This window comes from Narcine bancroftii, chromosome 3 (genome assembly GCF_036971445.1).
Source record: "Narcine bancroftii isolate sNarBan1 chromosome 3, sNarBan1.hap1, whole genome shotgun sequence".
Classification (NCBI taxonomy): domain Eukaryota; kingdom Metazoa; phylum Chordata; class Chondrichthyes; order Torpediniformes; family Narcinidae; genus Narcine; species Narcine bancroftii.
Window position 1 is genome coordinate 166,679,427 of NC_091471.1, and position 23,715 is coordinate 166,703,141.

At 38.5% G+C, this 23,715-nt stretch overlaps 1 protein-coding gene across 5 annotated transcripts in view; it reads left to right on the forward strand.

Annotated features, from left to right (window-relative positions):
* ppm1kb (protein phosphatase, Mg2+/Mn2+ dependent 1Kb) overlaps positions 1-4,574 on the forward strand; it is a 36,778-nt gene extending 32,204 nt beyond the window's left edge. For all 5 annotated transcript variants that reach the window (XM_069925734.1, XM_069925736.1, XM_069925733.1 and 2 more), the window contains one exon: positions 737-4,574. In XM_069925734.1, coding sequence (XP_069781835.1) covers positions 737-868 — 132 coding nt within the window. In that variant the 3' untranslated portion in view covers positions 869-4,574. The remainder of the gene's footprint in view (positions 1-736) is intronic.
* Positions 4,575-23,715: the final 19,141 nt, after the last annotated feature.

Consider the following 23,715-nt stretch of genomic DNA (forward strand, 5'->3'; position numbering starts at 1 on the left):
GGTTATATTTAAGATGCAAAACTAAGTATGCTCATCACTCTAGCAGAAATGTTGCCAAGAAATAATTTATCTTACTGCAGTAAAAATGTAGATTGTATAAATCCAGGTATTAAAGTGTTAGTTGGTGGAGATATTTTGAGAGTGCTTTGGATTGGGAAAGGAAGAGGAAATAAGATATTGGGGGCAAAAGGTGTCTATATCTTGTCGTTAGACATAAGCAGGCAATTTGATTTTGATCAGATAATTGCAATACACAAACCTACTAGAGAAAACTCAGCAGGTCACATAACATCCTCAGGAAGTAAAGGCTAATAACATTTTGAGCCTATGGCCCTTTGTCCAAAGGGCTTAGGCCTGAAATGTTGATTATCTTTTACTTCCTATGGATGCTGCATGACCTGCTGAGTTTCTCCAGCATGTTTGTGTATTTTTCTCTGCTCCAGCATCTTTTGACTTTCTTGTTTAGAAAGATAATTCAGTTAGTCATTTTGCTGCTATTTTCATCTTCTAATGTGAATGAATGTCTCTCCATCTGCTAGTGAATAGGGTTGTTTTGGCTGCACATTTTCTCAACTGGCTGAGATGTTCCTCCAGCTGGCAAGTTTGTTCTGAGACCAGTTACTTTTAATATCTTTATCAAACCACTGCTGCATAACATTTTGATTTTAAAATCGCATAGTTCACCCAGAGAAGCATCTTGCTTTGAAATGTTACTAATTTTTTTCTTGTGTTTCAGGCTCTGCAGTATGGTGCGGAAGATAATAGTACTGTAGTGGTGGTTCCATTCGGCGCATGGGGGAAGCACAAGAACTCTGGGATCAGCTTTTCATTCAGCCGAAGCTTTGTCTCCAGTGGAAGATGGGCCTGATGATGCAACAATGGAAGGACTATGCTGCAGATGATTCCATTTTTAAAATATTATCCATTTCTAAGACCACTTACAAAGACAGTATAATTGTTTTTATTTGGGGAATGCCAGTCATGTTAAGACTTGTAATGTGAATAAAGGCAGCTAGCTCAATGTATAATTTAAAGCTTTGCGGTGTCATTTGAAATAAACCATAACTGGACATAATTATTGATCATTGGAGAAAAATAGACAGCAATTTGAAATTTGAAAATAGTGATCTCTGAGATTTTAGGATTGTAAGTTAAAGTAGTTATGTTCAACATTTCAATGTTTACGAGTTTTTATTTTTGACACTGAAATCGGTTTGATTGCTGTCCAATATTAAATGTTGAATCTGCTGTTGGGAATGGGAGGTTAAATTGGTAGTTTATTCTGGATCCAATTTCCTCCAAATTGTACCGTTTATCTAACATACTTGCAAGACTCCCATGTTTTTAGATGTTTAAAAAAAAATACTTGTCCCCATTAAACCTTAGCTTATTGTTCTGGTAGTTTTTGGCTAAATAATTTTGTCTACTTGAAACATAGCTCAATACAGTGAGCATAGGTTAAGAGTTTTTATTCTCACATTGCCTCTTATGAACTAAATTTGGTTGATGTTTGCAGCTTTGAGGTTAGTTCCTAATGTTAAGCATGCAGGGCAATTCTGCTGCTACCTGGAGATTTGATTCCTTCCATTTCAGTTCTACCGCATATATTGGTGCCTTTCCAAGTCTCTGCCAGAATGGCAGTGAGGGATATGACCACAAGAAATGTATGGGTGTGCCTTTCTACCTTTACTACTTTTACAACATTGACCTTTAGGAGATTTAAAAAGCTTGAAAGGTGGCCTTGCTTGGATCTGAGAGCGTTTCAGTACAGAGGAGGGTATGTTGCCTTGATCAGAAAGAAATTGACAGAATTAATCAATGATGCTCATGTATCAGAATCTGCTCTTTGAAACATCCTAAGTTCTGTTTGAATGTATTACACTTTGCAGGTCATTGTAACGACATGGAGTAAGGTAGGCAGAATGTCCTTGTAAGATTTATGTCCTTCTGAATTTGGCCAAATTCCAAAGAGCATAAATATCACTTTGGAAGGGCGGGGAGATGGTATGAGGGAGCAGGAGCAAATGCTGTTTTTTACTTGGTAATCTTTTCAAATTAGAAGTAATTAAGCACAAATAGATTTATTTTACACCAAGTGAAATTTTGTCTAAATTCATTTATGCACTAGATGCATTGACTGAGGCAAGAAGATGTGAGAGTGCTTTGAGAAAAGAAAGAAAATGAATTGAGAAAATTTCTGGCACAAATAAATTGCAGAAGCACTTTTTGAGAATATTTTATGTCTGATAGAAGAAACAGTAGGACACTGGGATTAATAGTTTGTCAAACCATGATTGATTTTTGTCATATTTCTCTTATCCCTGCTCTCAATACCAACCAGAACATGAAAGATTTAATTAAGATATTTGGTTGTGCTGTTTTATTGCCTGGAGACAGTTTGCTTACATTTGAAGGAAACTACTTTAATAGTAGGTTTAGAGTGTGAGCATTTTGGGGGTCCATTTAGATTAATTTCTTTAATGACAGGTATTTTCTTTAAATCTTGAACTGCTTTGAGTTGTTTTACTTTAAATGATCAGTGTTTGGAAGTGTTATTTGGTTACATTAATTTGGTAAAATCCATCCTATGTAGCTGATTTTTAAATGTATTGTCTTAATAATTTCTGAAATATTCACGTCTTCAACACTGGTTCTGTAGAGATGAGCTTGCCTGTTCTGCAGTCTGCAAGCACACCCAAATTGAAGGATTGCTGAAAACCTTGTTCATTACCTCACTTGTATAAGAAGTAGCACAAAACATATTGGTCAATAAATTAAATGTGATTTTTTTAATTAGTGGGCTACCCAATCTCTGGTAATACTGTCTAATGCAAATCTGACTTTACAAGTATATAATTAGAAACTAGATCCTTTGAATGGTGGAAGATGGGGGGTCACTACAATGAAATATAGCACTGGTGTATGTGGCTATAATTTAATTCATCATGAATTGTTAATCCTTGTCTTTTTGTCATTTATAACCCCCGTCTGTGCATGCAGTTGCTTCTGCTAATTGTATTATAATGTGCATAATATGTATATACTTGTGTATAATATTAATCAATAAATATACTGTGGATATATACTTACCTTGGTAGTAAATATGATTGAACTGGGTTTGTTTGTACAGATTCTGCATTTTTATTTGAACCATGTCTTTTTATAAACTGTAGAACTCCAGCAATCTCTTGATTAGAGGCAATATCTGAAGGCAGACATTGTATACATCTGAAGAACTGAAGATGTATGGCTACTAAAAAAGAAAGTTTAACTATTGATTAAATTCATTGTCTATTTGCAATGAAGTCGATATTGTTTTAAACTATTCGCTTTTGTAATTAAGTCTATATTCATTTTAAACTATCTGGCTTTGGGTGTAGCCTCTGGATGATTTTCAATTTGTGTCCTGTATTGGGAACAGATTGCTATTGTGTTTTGCATGCACAGACCCATGACATAAGCTTGTGTTTCGCCCTCAATGCACTGAAGTCCACTATTTATTTGTATTATGTGAAAAAAGATGGATAATGAAACCCAAAGTTGTGAACAAACTAACAATATTCAGAATAATATATGCACAGTGCATTGCTGTAAATTAGCGCGCTTGTTTGAATTGGTACCAAAATATGATGCTCTGTCACTTGAATAAGTGACTACAAGTGAGACAAATGGGAGTTGATGCTAAATTTAATGAAAACAGTAATTTGAATGGCATTTGGCAGCATTGTGTGCTGATGAGATTTCCCCTTATCCATTTCATGCCATTCTAATTATCTTGGTAATAGTGGAATAGAGATGCATGTTAATTGTGTGTAATTATTATCATGAAGTTTAGTTTCAAAGTGCCCCACACTTGTGATTGTCATCTGATTGGGCACGGTGGTGCAGTGAGCATTATTGGACTTGTAAATATCAACAGGCTTTTAAATCACTGCACCCAAATTTGAATTTGTCTTGAAGTTGCAGAAACAACTGCTTTTCTATCAGAGTGGGAGACCAGTCACACTGACCTGGACATCACTTGTCACCAAAATACAATTCACTCTTTAACTATTTTACTTGCCCCACTTTTGATGAAATCAATCCAAGAAAGAAGTAATTTTGATTGGGCAGATGCCTTTGGCTATCTGTTCAGTTCATTGTTCCATGTGCAACCACCAGTATGTTGGAATGGAATGTGAACACAAGTGTACAAGCTGTTCTTATTCTCAAAAAATAAGAATTGTCATTTAATAATTAAAATTAATCAACATTGCTTGTGTTTTTTTTTAAGGTACGTTTCCTCCCAATTTAATTTGGTACAGGCAATCATTGAGGTTTGCTGATGTAAGTTTTAAAGTCAATAGGACATTGTTTTATCAGAATCCAATTTTTTTTAAGGTGTCATAATTTGATTCTGTATGAAAGATGTTAGTATGGTGCTGGATATGATGCATTTTAAAATCAACTGGACACTTGGATGTTTTGGGTAATGCATGATGAAACCAGCATGTAAAGCCATGGTACAATGAAAAACTATGTAATCTCTCAATGATAAATAAAACAATTTACATAATCTTGCATCTTCAACTGGGACGATTCTGTTCATTTTCCATCTCCATTCATTCAGTAAACCTTTCATACACATAAACAATCCAACCTGACCTCCAATGTTCCTGAAATGACCAGAGCAATAAAAAAAAATGTACAAAGTAATTGGTTAAATAAATGACTGAACTGTTGTCATATTCCTCCTAAACAATCTTAAACTTGTGTTATTCCTCATTTACATTTAGCCTCACTCTGACAATGAATGAGGCAAAAGGCAGACATACCATCATAGGAATGATTGCCTCCAGGAAGTTCTAGCTTGGATCCATAAACCGTGCAGCAGTCACTTCACTTGAAGAACAACACATCATATTCCTTTGGAACAGCCTTAAACCCAATGGCATGGACATTGATTTTTTTTTTTAGCTTTGTGTAACCACTTTACCCCCAACTCGTTCCAATGTTTTCATCTCTACCTACTCCTGATATTTATTTTTGCAACTTTTCTTTCTCCTTCCCCCCCCAACCCCCTGTCTCTCCATCTTCTGTCCGATAATTTCTTGTCTGACCCAGAGCTTTTTTCCTCCTTTATTAGTAGACTATAACCCCTTATTGCTAGTCTTTATAAAGGGTCCAGTCCCAAATCGTTGACTACTACTACCCATGGTGCTGTCTGATCAGAATTCCTCTATAATTCTTTGTTGGGTCAAGATTCTAGCACCTGTAATTCTTGCATTTCATTTTTTTAAATTAAATTGGTCTTGCATTGCCTATCACTGCCACTGTTACAAATCATGCACCATATTTTAGATTGCTGATTCTGCAATATTTCAGCACTCAGATAATAGTTTTCCCATTTTGCAAGAAAAACAAAGCAATTTCATATTTTCCCACATCGTATTCCACTTGCTAAATTTCTGCCCACTAACAACCTATCAATATTCCTCAATGGCCTTTTTCCTTTTCAGTGTTTTTTTTTACCTTGCTTTGTCATTAGAAAATTTAAAAATGATGTCTGGTGCTTTGATGCAAGTTATTTCTAAAATTGTAATACATTGAGGCGCCAACAGCAATCCAAATGTCACATCACTTGTTAGATGTTGCTCATCAAAAAAAGATTAATTATACTTGATCTCTGTTTCCTATTTGCCAGCCAATCTTAACCCATATCATTTTGATGGAAGCTTTGCATATGTATAACAACTTGAACAGGATCCCTACAAAAAAGAGATTACTGTCTTAACTTTTTTATTTTCCTATGAATAATCTTGAAACTTTAATAATCCTTTTTGTAATGTTTCAGTATGGAGTTAATTTGTTAAAGAAAATAATAATGGCTTTGTTACTAAATTGCTCTGTCTAATGGTAGTAATACACTAGAAGATCAGTAAGCCGGCAATTCAAATCCATAGTGCATTCCCATAACATGTTAATGCCTCTCCAAGCAATTTGTGTCAGTGTTAGGTAACATCTATTTGTACCCAGCATTACAAAAATTCTTAATGTTACTCCTAAGTTGTAACAAACTTTCCATTTTTATTATAAGTGAAAACAACACAACTTTTTTTTAAAAAGTCAGCCTTGAATAATTCTCTTTTCCTAATTCAACTCTATATTTAACACTTTTAATTGTGAATAAACATAAAACATTCTGGAAAAATCCAGCAGATCACTGGGTGAGGTCAGGATCAATTAGATTGTTGTGAAGTAGGTTTCCATATATTTGTACATTGTGGAAAGAGAAACTGATGTGACTGTCAGAAAAAATAGTGTTGGGTTAGTTTTCAGTAAGGGTAAAGATTGGGGGAGAATATGTAGAATGAAGGGAGTCTTTGACAGGATGTGAAAATAGCTTAATGGCACCAGGACATTAAGCTTGATTTGTGTGATGAGTTGTGTTAGGAAATAGTAAAAGGTTTGGTGGGTTCACAGTGAGACGAGTCTGGACACAAATGTCAGTATAAAGGTTACTTTATTATACACCTGGGAATCAAACAAGTATGTCAAATGATACTTAATCACTCTGATAACTTAATAAATATATAGGCATTCACACCAAATCCAGGTTGGACTCTGATACTGGTGGCTGCCTATCTTCAACACAGTATGAGACAAAAACTAACTGTGTAAGCAGGCACATCGGCTCCAGGGTCCTCAATACTGGTGGCTGCCTATCTTCTACACAGTATGAGACAAAAACTATAACTGTGTAAGCAGGCACATCGGCTCCAGGGTCCTCAATACTGGTGGCTAGTTATCCTACCACAATCTCCCACATGGTACTGTTAAGAGCCCAAAGGACCCCAAAACCCAGTAGCAATCAATAGACATTCACCAAGACAAGTGGCTTTCAAAAGATATTTTTAATGAACTTCAAACATGAAAATAGAATCAAACTTTAACTTAATTCTATTCTTATACTATATTCTAACCCAAATTACCCCCTTCTAATTCTAAGTACACATGTATGTAATGTGTGTGTAAATTCAAGAAAAGTTCTTTGGTTCACAGTTCAATCTCACTTCTCCTTCTTCCAAGTTCTCTGGTTGCAGACAATCACCATACGGTGCACAGAATTTAACATGCATAAAGTTCACCAGGCTTGGTGCTTGAAAGGTAAATGTTTACCGCTCAGGAAGGTTCTTGTAGGGTTTGCAGAGATATTTGTTGCTCCAGGATTTCCATAACTGAGGTACCACCACTAGACACCTCAGGGATTCACTGATGAAACTTGCCCCATCAGGGTCTTCTAGATGGTAACCTCTTTCTTTAAGCTACCACAGAGTTCCATTCCTTTATTTCAAGAGAAACATCAGACAGAGAGCACTTCCATCCATCTACTGCTCTGGAACTTGCTTTCATCAGTTTCAAACAGTTTTCCCTAGATTGCACTTTTCAAATACTTGTCAGTCCCACGCACTGACTGGCTTGACTGAACTGTTAACTTTCTCTTTTCCATCTGAAACTCCAAAGAGAGCATGTGATTCATGTCTTGCAAAACTCCCACCTTCCTGAACAAAACAACAAGAGTTCTTCTATCTGTTGTTAGATAAACAAAATCCAGGAATGACCTTTCTATGAGCACTTTGGAAAAAGGGTACTGATAGACAGCATGATTCCAACATGACAATGGTCAAGCATTTTATGATGTCAGTTCAATTAACGCCTACTTGTGAAAGGTGCTTACATTCTCCAGAGATCTTGCAATGTGCTCCCTGCAAGCACTGATCTATTGCAGTACTATGTGTACTGACAATAACCACACCAGCAGTGCGAGTATAAGACAGCTTTAATAAACTAATATGTACACTAAGAGGTCTTGTCTCTTTGCAAGACGAATCTGGAGGGGTGGACTGTAGCTCTGGACTGCTTTATAGACAAGGACATTGGGATGACCCCTGGTGACCTAGTGGTGTACTATGGCTCAACTAAGGGGTAGTGCACACCTTACCTATGACTTCTCCATCAATATCCACAGTACCAACTTGGCGTGGAATGATGTTCATGGTGTGGACCAAGAGGAAGAGAGAGAGAGAACTGTCTTATTTGTTGGAATTTATATGGTTCTGAACCGGGCATCTGACGAATGATGATGCAACATTCAAATAAGTCAACAGTAAGGTGCGCACTAATGAGTGGCTGAGTCCAACCTTGATTGACAGGTGATGTGACCTCTGACTAGGTTCCAGACAGGGAGGTCACTTGATCCTCTGCAATCCACATAACACTAGTAAAGTGGTAGGGTTTGCTGGACATGTTTAACATGCCTAAAGGATGAAAAAAAACAGAACCAACGTGAAGTAAAAACAGAAATGGAAAATACTAAATTAAAGTAGTTCTCTTGACACCGATCAGGAATGATCTGTGCATTTGCAAGACTGGTCGAATTCTTCCAGCATTACTAAGTTTTGACGACTAATCAGGAATATCCTGAGACCATGTTTGTTTGTCTGATTTTGAACAAGTGTCACTTTGTATCAGTGGTAGCAATCTTCAAAACTTCTGAGAATGAAGAACATCATGTCACCTGACACTTTTGTGCAGTTTTGACTTTAGATTTGAATGATATCTTAAACTGGTCTTGTCTACCTTTCATGAACGTCACAACCTCTTGGAATTATTTCAAGATCACTCGATTTTTCTGCAGTGCATAAAAAAATTGCCTCCCAATGACATGTCTTTACTTCTCTAATGTTGTTTCTAAGGGTGGCATAAGAGCAGAAATAGGCTATTTAGCCCATTGAATCATGAGCTAGTTCTTTTTCCCACAGCCTTCTTCCCATAATCTTTAATGCCCTGGCTAAACAAGAACCTATCAATCTCTGCCTTAAATACACCCAATGACCTGCCTTCCACCAGCAGCTGTGGCAACAAATTCCATAGATTTACCACCTTCTGTCTGAAGAAATTCCTATGCATCTCTGTTCTAAGCAGATGCCCTTTAATCCTGAAGTTGTGCCCTCCTGTCCTAGACTCTCCTATCATGGGAAACAACCTTTCTACATCTACTCTGTCCATGGCTTTCAATATTTGAAGTGTTTCAATGAGATCCTACCGAAAGTCCAATGCTTACAGGCTAAGAGCTGCCAAACACTCCTTGTATGATAACTTTCAATCCTGGAATCATACTAGCGAATCTCCTTTGAATCTTCTCCAACTTCATCACATTCTTTTTTAAATTTGGATCCCAAAACTGTTCACAATACTCCAAGTGAGGTCTCATTAGTGCCTTATAAAGTCTCAGCATCACATCCCTGCTCTTATATTCTATTCCTCTTGAAATGAATGGCAGTATTGTATTCACCAACATCTCAACCTGCAAGTTTACATTCAGGTTATCCTGCACAAGGCTGCCAGGTCTCTTTGCATCTGGGTATTTTCAGTTTTCTCCCCATTTAAAAAAAAGTCTGATTGTTTACTTTTTCTACCAAAATTCATGACCATACACTTTCTGACATACTTTATTTGCAATACATCCTTCATCACATTAGTAAATTATTTTGGAATCTTCTGAAAAAGTGAAAAGTGCCATGAAAATGCACATTAATTAGTTAATTACCAGGTGTATCATTCCAAACCTGAATCTATAGGGAGGAAGCAGCGCATTGGAGGGGATGTGAAAATAATTTATAAATTATATAACCGGCATGGACTTGAAGGGCCGACATGGCCTGTTTCCACGCCGTAAACAGTTATATGGTTATTTGTAGAACCAGAGGAAGAGAAGCATTGGCTAAGCAATGCAGAATGGGTTCCTCATATTTCAAGAACACAAGAATGGAATAAGACCAGGTGATTCAATGCTCTAAATGCCATAGACTATCTATAATCTGCTGTGTGGCAATTCTGCCTTAGTAGATGAAAGGTTTTAGAAAATTTCTCAATTTATTTCAATTTTTTTCCCCCTTATATTTTCTTCTTAACTGCTTGCTCCATTTTGCTGGAAGTAAAACACAAAAGTCTGCAGATATTGTGGTTGAAGTAAAAACACAATGCTGGAGAAACTCAGCAGATCAGTGTACTTTGTATTGCAAAGATAAAGATACATAACCAAAATTTCAGCCCTTCAACGAGGCTCCATTTGGTGATTGGTCCAGCAATTTCACTGCTTTTATTGCTAAATTTTATAACATTTAATTAATTCCCAAATTATCTGGTATTTTTAAAAGTTTGCATTTATCTATTGTTTAATGTCTTCAGGATTCCACTCAGAATTTACTGTCATGAACATGTCGCAAAATCCATTGTTTTGCGGCAGTATCACAGTAAAAACATTTATTTTTTTTAAAAAACCTTACAATATAAATAAAAAATAGTGCAAGAAAAAGACAAAGTAAGGTGGTGTCTGTAGTTCATTGTTCATTCAGGAATCTGATGGCAAAGTGGAAGAAGGTGTCCTTGTGGCCTGGAGTGCTCGTTTTCAGGGTCCTGTATCTTTTTCCCAATGGTAGCAGAGTGAAGAGGGCATGGTCTGAGTGGTGGGGCGTCTTTAAAGATAGAGGCTGCTTTCTTAAGACACTGCTTCTTGTAGGTGTCCTCAATGGAGTGAAGACTGGTGCCCATGATGTTTTTTCTTGTTCTGACCTCTGTACCAGACAGTGATGCAATCAGACTGAATCCTCAGTGACAGACTGAATCTCCTCAAACTCTTTACAAAGTATAGCTGCCGGCAAGCCTTCTTCATGATTGCATTGACATGGGGGCTCCAGGACAGATCCTTGGAGATATTGACACCGGGAATCTCAGGTTCTTGACTTGCTGTACTGCTGAGCCCTTGATGAGGACATGTTCGTGTTCTACGGACTTCAAGTGGAAGTTCACAATCATCTTGGTTTTGCTAACATTGAGTGCGTTTGTTGATGTAACACCACTCAGCTAGGTGATCTACCTCCCTCCTGTATACTTCCTCATTGCCGTTTGTGATTTTGCTGACAGCATATATTTAGATAGCATTGGAATTGTGCCTAGGCACGCAGTCATGGGTTCAATGGGCTAAGCACGCATTCTTGAGGTGTGCCTGTGTTGATTGTCAGTGAGGAGATGATTAGATTTAGACAAATACAGCCCAGTAACCGCCCATTTCAGCCCACGAGTCCGTGCCACCCAATTAACCTACACCCCTGGTACATTTTGAACAGTAGCAGGAAATCACAGCCCCCGGGGAAAACCTACACAGACATGGGGAGAACGTCCAAACTCCTTACATACAGCAAGGGATTCAAACTCCAGTCCCAATCACTGGTGCTGTAAAGCTACATCAACCGTGCTGCCTTAAAGTTGCTTCCAATTCATGCTGATTGTGGTCTTCTAATGAGGAAGTTAAGAATCCAGTTTCAGAGATCCAGGGTTTGGAGTTTGTTGATCAGCATTGAGGGAATAATAGTGTTGAAGGCTGAGTTGTAGTTGATGAAGAGTTGCTGTTTTCTAGGTGATCCAGAGTTGAGTGGAGAGCCAGTGATATTATAGAACAATTTTGATAATGGGCGGACTGCAGTAGGTCCAATGCTTTGCTTAGGTACGTGTTAATTCTGGCCATGACCAGCCTCTCAAAACATTTAATCACAGTAGATATTAGTGCTACTGGGCGATAACACGAACATTACAATTCTCAGTGCAGATTATTTGTCCAGTTTCATTGTTATATGTGAAACATGTTAACCAGCGAGTATACAGTTATTATCTTCTGTAGTCTATGGACATTTTACTTTACTTTGGTCAACTTTGAAATGTATAATCCTACCAATAGTGTAAGATGAAAACAAACATCTACTTATCTAGCACTGTTCATCACCTCATGATTTCCCAAAATACTAAGTTCAGTCACAGCTGTATATTGGTGGCTATGTTTAACACACCATGGTGCTAGGAATAACAATGTGATAATAACCAGGTTATCTGTTCTAAGTGATGTTAATAAAAGGATAAATCTATATTGTATGGGACTCTGGGAGACAATGAAGCACTAGCATGGGATCTTGTACATACACCTGGGAGGAATACAGGAGAATGGTGAATTATTTCAGTAAGTGAAAAGATTATCTGATTTAGTGATGTTTACAAACAGTAAACGCCACCACATTAAAACAATTACACAAACATTATGATGAGTTTAATAATCTCTGAACACCAAACAAGGCCTTCACTCCATAGATGTAGTGTCGTGGGAAATCATGGAAGAAAAAAATACTAACTCTGAACATTGTATCATAAATATATACTGTATTTCAAAGTTATCACAAGTAATATAAAAATCATACAAGCTGTACGTAATAACTGCATCCATTGCATTAGTATCAGACCTGGACTAAATCCAGGTGGCAGTTTTTTTTTTCCCCATATCTCCAGCAGATTTAACTAGCCAGTGAGTAATTCAGAGTCCCACATTTCATAGTTTCCCTCTATGGTGTCCTGTTACCATTTAAAAAATCTGTAGATCTGGTAAACATCCATTCCCAATCTGCGTTTTGAGAAACTGTTAACAGGTGCTTAGTATTCTCAAACTTCCATCAAGGGACTGCAATGATGCAAAAGAAAAAAATCATGCAGTTTGGGGCTTTTTGATTGTGTCTAAATCACTATATTTTTAAAGAAATCTCTTCCAAGGTTGATGCAAGTCTGCAAACCACACATGTAACCTTTAGACTGACTTCGTTGCAATGCAAAATCATTACATTTAAAATCTCAGAGGCTGATGAAGAAGATAATCTACAGTATGTTACTTTCTAAATGAAACCCCTGGATCTCTGATGGCAGAGGCCGACAGCATCGAGTCCACGCTGCTGAAGATCCAGCTGCGCTGGGTGGGCCACGTCTCCAGAATGGAGGACCATCGCCTTCCCAAGATCGTGTTATATGGCGAGCTCTCCACTGGCCACCGTGACAGAGGTGCACCAAAGAAGAGGTACAAGGACTGCCTAAAGAAATCTCTTGGTGCCTGCCACATTGACCATCGCCAGTGGGCTGATATCGCCTCAAACCGTGCATATTGGCGCCTCACAATTCGGCGGGCAGCAACCTCCTTTGAAGAAGACCGCAGAGCCCACCTCACTGACAAAAGACAAAGGAGGAAAAACCCAACACCCAACCCCAACCAACCAATTTTCCCCTGCAACCGCTGCAACCGTGTCTGCCTGTCCCGCATCGGACTTGTCAGCCACAATCGAGCCTGCAGATGACGTGGACTTTACCCCCTCAATAAATCTTCGTCCGTGAAGCCAAGCCAAAGAAGAAAAGAAAGAAATAAATGTAAAACCTTATACCAATAGCCAAGTGAAAAGCATATTAAGAAAGAACCTAAGGTGACACAAGGAAGAATTAATGTGACCAATAAGATCTAGAATACAATGCCTGAAATCAAACAGAGTGCCCAGAATTTCAGTGCCTAGGAAAGCAGAAGGCAATAAACATGGGCAGCTCCATCACAGGCTCCGACTTCCCTTCCATCGAAGACATCAATGTGATGCACTGCCTCAAGAAGGCAGCCAACAAGATGAAGAACCTCCAAGACACTGTTACAACCTGTTCTCACTGCTGCCTTTGGGAAGAAGATACAGAAACCTGAAGACCAGCACCTCTAGATTCAAAAACATTTTCTTCCAACAGTTATCAGGGAATCTGGTGGTTATGTTCTGGGGCCAGTACTCCAGAGGTAAGTGTTAAATGTCGGGAAACAGAGACACGGTGAGAAACAGCATGGTAAAAAGGCCCTGCAGTCTACCATCAAGCATTCATTTACACCACTTCTACACAAACGTACAATTCTCCCCACATTCCCCTCAACACCACTCTCTCAGATTCTACATACAGGAATCAATAAACCTGCCAATCTGTACATTTTTGTGAATCGAGAATAAACCTGTGCATTCACAAGGAGAACATGTAGACTCCACATAGGGAGCACTTGAGGTTAGGATTGAACCCAAGTCACTGGACCTGCAAGACAGCAGCTCTATGGGCTGTGTTGCTGTAAAGCAAGTAGACATAAGTACAAATTGCAGCCTGTGAAGTTGAAATCAGTTGGTTAAATACATTTGGATTTAAAAGGCGTGTCAGGATTGGATCATGAAGGTGCTAGATAGTTGTTACCTCACAAGATTAATTTTCCATCCTTCCCTAGTTTGATAAGATCCTCCAGCATCATAACTGACTCTTAAATGCCCTCTGAATTGATCCTGTACGTCACTGTTATATATAAAATCTTTCTTTTTTTCTTTCTTTCTCTTTTCTTTCTTTGGCTTGGCTTCGCGGACGAAGATTTATGGAGGGGGTAAAAAGTCCACGTCAGCTGCAGGCTCGTTTGTGGCTGACCAGTCCGATGCGGGACAGGCAGACACGATTGCAGCGGTTGCAAGGGAAAATTGGTTGGTTGGGGTTGGGTGTTGGGTTTTTCCTCCTTTGCCTTTTGTCAGTGAGGTGGGCTCTGCGGTCTTCTTCAAAGGAGGCTGCTGCCCGCCAAACTGTGAGGCGCCAAGATGCACGGTTTGAGGCGTTATCAGCCCACTGGCGGTGGTCAATGTGGCAGGCACCAAGAGATTTCTTTAGGCAGTCCTTGTACCTTTTCTTTGGTGCACCTCTGTCACGGTGGCCAGTGGAGAGCTCGCCATATAATACGATCTTGGGAAGGCGATGGTCCTCCATTCTGGAGACGTGACCCATCCAGCGCAGCTGGATCTTCAGCAGCGTGGACTCGATGCTGTCGACCTCTGCCATCTCGAGTACCTCGACGTTAGGGGTGTGAGCGCTCCAATGGATGTTGAGGATGGAGCGGAGACAACGCTGGTGGAAGCGTTCTAGGAGCCGTAGGTGGTGCCGGTAGAGGACCCATGATTCGGAGCCGAACAGGAGTGTGGGTATGACAACGGCTCTGTATACGCTTATCTTTGTGAGGTTTTTCAGTTGGTTGTTTTTCCAGACTCTTTTGTGTAGTCTTCCAAAGGCGCTATTTGCCTTGGCGAGTCTGTTGTCTATCTCATTGTCGATCCTTGCATCTGATGAAATGGTGCAGCCGAGATAGGTAAACTGGTTGACCGTTTTGAGTTTTGTGTGCCCGATGGAGATGTGGGGGGGCTGGTAGTCATGGTGGGGAGCTGGCTGATGGAGGACCTCAGTTTTCTTCAGGCTGACTTCCAGGCCAAACATTTTGGCAGTTTCCGCAAAGCAGGACGTCAAGCGCTGAAGAGCTGGCTCTGAATGGGCAACTAAAGCGGCATCATCTGCAAAGAGTAGTTCACGGACAAGTTTCTCTTGTGTCTTGGTGTGAGCTTGCAGGCGCCTCAGATTGAAGAGACTGCCATCCGTGCGGTACCGGATGTAAACAGCGTCTTCATTGTTGGGGTCTTTCATGGCTTGGTTCAGCATCATGCTGAAGAAGATTGAAAAGAGGGTTGGTGCGAGAACACAGCCTTGCTTCACGCCATTGTTAATGGAGAAGGGTTCAGAGAGCTCATTGCTGTATCTGACCCGACCTTGTTGGTTTTCGTGCAGTTGGATAATCATGTTGAGGAACAATAAATGGGTATGTTTCAAAGACAGCTGGTTCTGGAACTAAACACTAGTCTTGCCAATGATGCTCAGGCTCCCTTAATGAGACTTTTAAGTGCGTTTAAAGTTTCTCTATCCCTCATAGTGTAAGGATAAGAGGTTAGTGCACCACTATTACAGCACCTTTAACCCCAGTTCAAATTCAGTGCTGTCAGTAAGGAGTTTGTATGTTCTCCCCATGACCTGCATGAGTTTCCTCCTGCCGCTCCACTTTCCATCTGCCCTCCAAAAATGTTTGGGATTTGTAGGTTACGGAGACACTTTTGCCAGAAAGCTAGTTAGTGCTGCAGCCTGGCCACCCTGCATCAAGATGATCATGGTCCTTCCCATCGGCTGAGGCAAAAAATTCCCAATCTGTCTTGCAGGGAAGAGAAAGAGAGATCTCTTCAGTGTGGCAGTCAGTGCTCAACCCTCAACCACTATCAATAAAAGATTATTTTTTTAAAATCTCACACCTATCTGCAGGGCCTTGCTGTACATAAATTGTTAGCTCTATTTGGCACTTGATCAACAATAACTATACTTCAACACTTGAAGCATCCTGAGGTTGTGAAAGGCGCGATATAAATGCAAGTCCTTTGTGTAGATAGTAGCCCTTTTTCCAGTGGCATCTCAGTTAATTGGCTGTGCAGTGTCCCGGTTAAAGAAACCAATTTTGCTGTTTCCACTGGGCCACTTTGAACCAAGACATAAACTGCTTTCCTACTGACCACATTATCCCCGGGTATAGGAGAGTCTACCTTCAACAATACAGGTGCCTCACCGTGATTTATCCGTGATTCCAAACACCAACAACCATCAAAAACCAGCACTTTTTAAATTGGTAGATGACATTACATATAAGTTACATTCATTTTCCATAATAAATTCTCCGTTTTCAGAGAGACCCACTCCCCCCCCACCCCGTCCCCATCCTCATGGATGCCCTCTCTTACCTGTCATGGTAAGGTGACCCTCAGCCCCCAGCAGCCTATGGGAAGAGAAGCAGGCGATGGCTGTTTTCCTTACCCATAATCCCCCATGCAGCTGGAACCATTCTGGCACTGGCCACATTGAGCCGTCACTGCAATTTGTAAACTCCGGGCACGGCAGCAGCACTGCACCTGTGCTGCTACATTGGGAGTTAAGGGTTGTGGGGGCGGGCGGAAGAAGAGGGAAGACAATGAATGGTAATAGATAGTGCTGTGCTGCCAGGGATGTGCCTGAGGGCTGGCCCAATGAGCTGGTAAAGCCACCTGCCATCAGCTCCACCGCCCCGACGGCCCGCTCCACTTGCAGCTCTGCACCTTGTCACCAGGCTTCTGCTCTGCTTGGCCACCAGCTCCAAGCAGCCGATGTTGGCTGCCATTGTAGCCGAGCTCCTGGGCCACCCTGTCGCTTCTGACCCCCACCTGACTGACGCGCTAGTTGAGAGTCTCCTGTACAGCGCATGTCAAACCAACACTTAGCTCAGTTAGCAACTACCCACCCACCCCCTCCCCTCTCCTCCTCCCCCACGCTCAACCTGGCCTACAGCGGAAATCTGTCTGGTCCTGGTCCTGGGGCTGGGGATAGGCGACGGACAGCGGGGGCTAGGACTGAGGTATTTGCTTAAAGGGACCGAAATCAAAATGATCCCGAAATCAGGAAGATTCCGAACAATGTCAGATAAAAGGTCAGGCACCTGTAGTTCGGGGATGCAATTTGTCCTTTTTCCACTGGTTTAATCGGCACACTGGCGTCAGTTGACGCCGGGGATTTGAGTAGGGGTTGAGGCCATCTCCGGCATGAAATGAAATCATTTGATGTCGGTGTGCCGATTGAATTGCTTTTTCACTGGACCCTTAACCAGTAAATTGGCTGTCAATTCCTGTGAAAAGGTGCCAGTGGAAAAGGGGTTAAGTGAGGAACAGGGAGGGAGGTTATTCCCTTGTGGGTGTGTTGCTGAATGAGACTGTAGTTGATCTTTGACCCAATCTCATGTATTTGCCCTTATCATTAATTCCTCTATTAAAAAAATCTGCCAATCAAATAAATGATCCAGAATTGATTATCTTGCGTCTGGAGTGTACTAAGTTCCTGCACTTGTAGAAGTTTTTTTTGACTTGGCAGTGTCACTTACAAACTTGTTGATCCAATTTACCACATTATCATCCAAATCATTGATATAGATAACAAACAACAATTGTCCCATCACCAATCCTTGAAACACACCACTAGCCATAGGCATAATCATCCACCACTACTCTCTGGCTTCTCCCATCCAGCCATTGTCGAACCCAGTTCACTACTTCACCATGAATACCTAGCGTCTAAACCTTCCTGACTAACTTCTCATGTGGAACCTTGCCAAAGGCCTTACTTTTTTAAAAATAATTTTTAAATTTTTCACACTGTGAACCATATCAACCAAAATATATACAAATGTTTCTCATCAAGTATACACAGTGGCATTTTCTCCCTTTTTTTCCCCCTTACCTTCCCTCCCCCCTGCAAAACCAATAAATATTCAACATATACAATACAATTAAACAATGTCATCACACAATGAAATAAACAAGAAAAATGTGTCCAGTGTGTTTTATACACTGGATCAAGTAGTTTTGTCTTCTTATCATTTTAGGGGGTGGAGGTCAAAGGCAAGCTCTCTCTGTTATGTTCCATGTATGGTTCCCAAATTTGTTCAAATAATGTGACTTTATTTTTTAAATTATATGTTATTTTTTCCAATGGAATACATTTATTCATTTCCATGTACCATTGCTGTATTCTCAGACTCTCTTCCATTTTCCAAGTTGACATTATACATTTTTTTGCTACTGCTAAGGCTATCATAATAAATCTTTTTTGCACTTTATCCAATTTGAGGCCTAATTCCTTACTTCTTATATTACTTAGAAGAAAGATCTCTGGATTATTTGGTATGTCATTTTTTGTGATTTTATTTAATATCTGATTTAGATCTTTCCAAAACATTTTCACTTTCTCACATGCCCAAACTGCATGTACTGTTGTTCCCATTTCCTTCTTACAGCAAAAACATCTATCTGGTAATGTTGGATCCCATTTTTTTAAACTTTTGGGGCGTGATACCTGTGTAACCTGTGTAACCAATTATACTGTATCATGCGTAATCTCAGTCTGTTTCCCAATTTATCCTTTAAATAAGCCTTCAATTGATGATATGCAAACATTGTACCATGAGTTATTCCATATTTGTACTTTAACTTTTCAAATGTTAATAAATTATTTCCCAAAAAAACAATCTTCTATTCTTTTGATTCCTTTTCTCTCCCATTCTCTAAAGGAAAGGTTATCTATTGTAAAAGGGATTAGCGGATTTTGCATCAATAGTCATTTTGGTATTTGGTAATTCATTTTTTACCTTTCTAAGTGGATCTTCTTCCATATATTTAGTAAATGATGCAGTACTGGTGAGCTTTGATATTGCACCAGATTTTCATCCCACTTATAAAGTATATGTTCTGGTACCTTCTCCCCTATTTTATCTAGTTCTATCTTAGTCCAGTCTGGTTTTTCCCTTGTTTGGTAAAAATCTGATAAATCCCTTAATTGTGTTGCTCTATAATAATTTTTAAAGTTTGGTAACTGCAAACCACCTTGATTGTACCTCTCTATTATTTTATCTAACGCTACCCTCGGTTTCCCTCTTTCCACAAGTATTTCCTTATTATTCTCTTTAGTTCATCAAAGAATTTCTCTATTAAGGGAATTGGTAACGATTGAAATAAGTATTGTATCCTTGGGAAGACATTTATTTTAATGCAATTTACCCTCCCTATCAACGTTAGCGGTAATTCTTTCCAATGTTCTAAGTCTTCCTGCAATTTCTTTATTAGTGGCTGATAATTTAGTTTGTACAGGTGGCTTAAGTTATTATCTAACCTAATACCTAGATATTGGATTACATGTGTTTGCCATTTAAAAGGTGATTCTTTTTTAAATTCTGTATAATCCACGTCACTCATAGGCATCACTTCACTTTTATTTGCATTGATCTTGTACCCCAATATTTCTCCATACTCTTTCAAATTTTTATATAATTTTTATCCCTTTTATTTTATTTTCTGTTCTTATCAGTTCTGCCAATGGTTCTATTGCTAAAGTGAACAGTGAGGGGGATAATGGACATCCCTGTCTAGTTGACCTACTTAATTTAAATTGGTTTGATACATGTCCATTTACTGTTACCTTCGCCAACAGTTCATTATATCATGCTTTAATCCAATTAATATATTTTTCTGGTAGATTGAACCTCTGTAATACTTTAAATAAATAATTCCATTCTATTCTGTCAAAGACTTTTTCTGCATCTAAAGCTTCAGTCACTGTTGGCTTCTTATTTCCTTGAACTGCATGAATTAGATTAATAAGTTTACAGACATTATCCGCTGTTCGTCTTTTCTTAATAAATCCAGTTTGATCTTGTTTTACTATTTTTGGTACACAGTCAGCCAATCTGTTTGCTAATAAATTTTGTTATTATCTTATAATCTGAGTTAATAGGGATATTGGTCTATATGATGCTGGTGTTAGTGGATCCTTCCCCATCTTTGGTATTACTGTAATTATTGCTGTCTTACATGATCTGGCAAGTTTTGTGTTTCTTCTATTTGGTTTATTACTTCCAGGAGAGGAGGAATTAATAACTCTTTAAATGTTTTATAGAATTCTATTGGGAATCCATCCTCTCCAGGCGTTTTATTGTTTGGCAGCTTTTTTAATATATCCTGTACTTCCTCTATTTCAAATGGCTTTATCAGTTTGTTTTGTTCCTCTTCTTGCAATTTCGGCAGTTTGATTTTAGCTAAAAACTCTTCTATTTTATCATCTTTCCCCTCGTTCTCAGTTTGGTATAATTGTTCATAAAATTCCTTAAAGTTCTCATTAATCTCTATTGGGTTATATGTAATTTGTCCTTTTTCCTTCATGCCAATACAGTTCTTATAGCTTGTTCTGTTTTAAGTTGCCTGGGTAATATTTTATGTGTTTTTTCTCCTAGTTCATAATACTTTTGCTTTATTTTCATTATGTTCTTCTCCACCTTGTACGTTTGTAATGTTTCGTATTTTATTTTTTGTCTGCCAATTCTCTCCTTTTCATTATATCATCCATTTTTACTAGTTCCTTTTCTGTACTTACTATCTCCCTTTCCAATTGCTCTAATTCCCAATTGTAGTCCTTTTTCATCTTAGTTACATAACTTATTATCTGCCCTCTAATGAAGGCTTTCATTACGTCCAATAATATAAATTTGTTTTTCACTTATTCCATATTTATTTCAAAATATGTTTTAATTTGGCGTTCAATAAACTCTCCAAATTCCTGCCTTTTAAGTAGCATGGAGTTTAACCTCTATCTATATGTTCTTGGTGGGATGTCCTCCAGTTCTATTGCTAATAACAGGGGTGAATGTTCAGATAGTAATCTAGCTTTATATTCAGATTTCCTAACTCTTCCTTGAATATGGGCTGACAACAAAAACATATCAATCCTTGAGTATGTTTTATGCCTACTCAAATAATATGAACATTCCTTCTCTTTTGGATGCTTTCTCCTCCATATATCCATAAGTTTAATTTCCTGCATTGATTTAACCATAAATTTGGCTACTTTATTCTCTTTGCTTGCCTTTTGTCCAGATTTATCCAACAATGGATCCAAATTAAGGTTACAATACCCTACTATCAATATATTTCCTAGCAAATTTATTAGCAAACAGATTGGCTGACTGTGTACCAAAAATAGTAAAACAAGATCAAACTGGATTTATTAAGAAAAGACGAACAGCGGATAATGTCTGTAAACTTATTAATCTAATTCATGCAGTTCAAGGAAATAAGAAGCCAACAGTGACTGAAGCTTTAGATGCAGAAAAAGTCTTTGACAGAATAGAATGGAATTATTTATTTAAAGTATTACAGAGGTTCAATCTACCAGAAAAATATATTAATTGGATTAAAGCATGATATAATGAACTGTTGGCGAAGGTAACAGTAAATGGACATGTATCAAACCAATTTAAATTAAGTAGGTCAACTAGACAGGGATGTCCATTATCCCCCTCACTGTTCACTTTAGCAATAGAACCATTGACAGAACTGATAAGAGCAGAAAATAAAATAAAAGGGATAAAAATTATATAAAAATTTGAAAGAGTATGGAGAAATATTGGGGTACAAGATCAATGCAAATAAAAGTGAAGTGATGCCTATGAGTGACGTGGATTATACAGAATTTAAAAAAGAATCACCTTTTAAATGGCAATATAATCTTCAAAAAATATCCTGCTTAAACATTTGATCCTCCTCATTAGATGCATATATATTGAGCAAATTCCAAAATTCTGAGTATATCTGACATTTTATCATTACATACCTCCCTGCTGGATCTATTATTTCCTCCTCTATCTTAATTGGTACATTTTTGTTAACTAATATGGCTACACCTCTAGCTTTTGAATTACATGATGCTGCCACTACGTGCCCTACTCAGTCTCTCTTTAATTTGTTATGTTCCACTTCATTTAGATGCGTTTCCTGCACAAATGCTATATCTATTTTTTTTTCTTTTTTTCAGTAAATTTAATAGCCTCTTCCTTTTAATTTGGTTATGTATTCCATTAATGTTTATAGTCATATAGTTCAACGTGGCCATCTCATATCCTGTTTACACCTCATTTCCGCTTCCTCACCACCACCATCCCCCTTTTCATCTCTCAGTTTTCCCTTTTTAAACTCAATGTATGACAACACATTTAAAACCTAAAATACTCCAACAACTCCCACATCCAATATTCCCTTAACCCCAAATATTCCACCCCCCCTCCTCTGAGTTGCCCTTTCTCACTTACTGGGCAACCACAACTCCCCTTTCCATTTCGATTGTGAACCTGCACGCAAGTGTCAACTGATTTCGCAGTGTAAGTTATTCTCTCCCCCCACCAACCCCCCCAGAAAATACTTTTTTTTTTATACACATATACCAAATTTCTCCCTTTTATTCCCCCTTACTTCCTTCCTTCCCTTCTCTTTGCTTTCTTTAGTTCTTTACATATACATTGTTTTTACATCTTTATATATTTTTTTGCCATTCTTCATTCTTATTACATCTCTTCATCACTCCTTCTGTCCTGCAAACGTTCTGCAAATTCTTGTGCTTCCTCCGGATCCGAGAACAGTCTGTTTTGCTCCCCGGGGATAAATATTTTAAGCACAGCTGGATGTCTTAACATAAATTTATAACCTTTTTTCCATAGGATCAATTTTGTTGTATTAAACTCCTTCCTCTTCTTTAAGAGTTCAAAACTTATGCCTGGGTAAAAAAATATTTTTTGACTCCTGTATTCCATGGTTTATTATCTTCTCTAATTTTCAGTATATTTTCTCTTGTCGTATATCTCAAAAATTTTACTAAGATGGATCTTGGTTTTTGATGTGTCTGTGGTTTTGGAGCTAGTGTTCTGTGTGCCCTTTCTATTTCCATTTCTTCCTGCATTTCTGTTGTTCACAGGACCTTCGGGATCCATCCTTTTATAAATTCCTTCATATCTGTGCCTCTTTCATCTTCCTTTAGGCCCACTATTTTTATGTCGTTTCTCCTACTATAAGTTTCCAACATATTAATTTTCTGAGCTAACAACTCTTGTGTCTTTTTAATTTGATCACTTTCTTCCAATTTTCCTCTTAAGTCGTTTACTTCCATTTCTACAGCCGTTTCTCGTTCTTCCACATTTTCTACTCTTTTCCCTATTTCTGTCATGACTAGTTCTAATCTTTGCATTTTATCTTCTGTTCTTTTCATTTTTATTTTAATTGCACTAAATTCTAATGACAACCATTCTTTTAATGCTCTAATTTATTCTTAAAAAAAAAGCTTTATCTATATTCTGTCCATCTGTTTTACCTTCTATCTCTCTGTGCAGATCTTGGTCTTCTTCTTCCTCTTCTCTGTGACTGTACCTGTGTTTGTGTCTTCTTCTTCTCTTCTTTGTATCTGTGTCTCTTCTGATTTTACTGATGAGTTGCTTATCTCACTTTGTCGGGTCTCTTCTTTCTTGGCCTCTTGCTGTTAGTCCTCTTCTTCTGAGCTGTTCATCTGTTGAGCCTCCTGCTGCTGCTCCTCTTGCCTTTCAGCCCATCGACT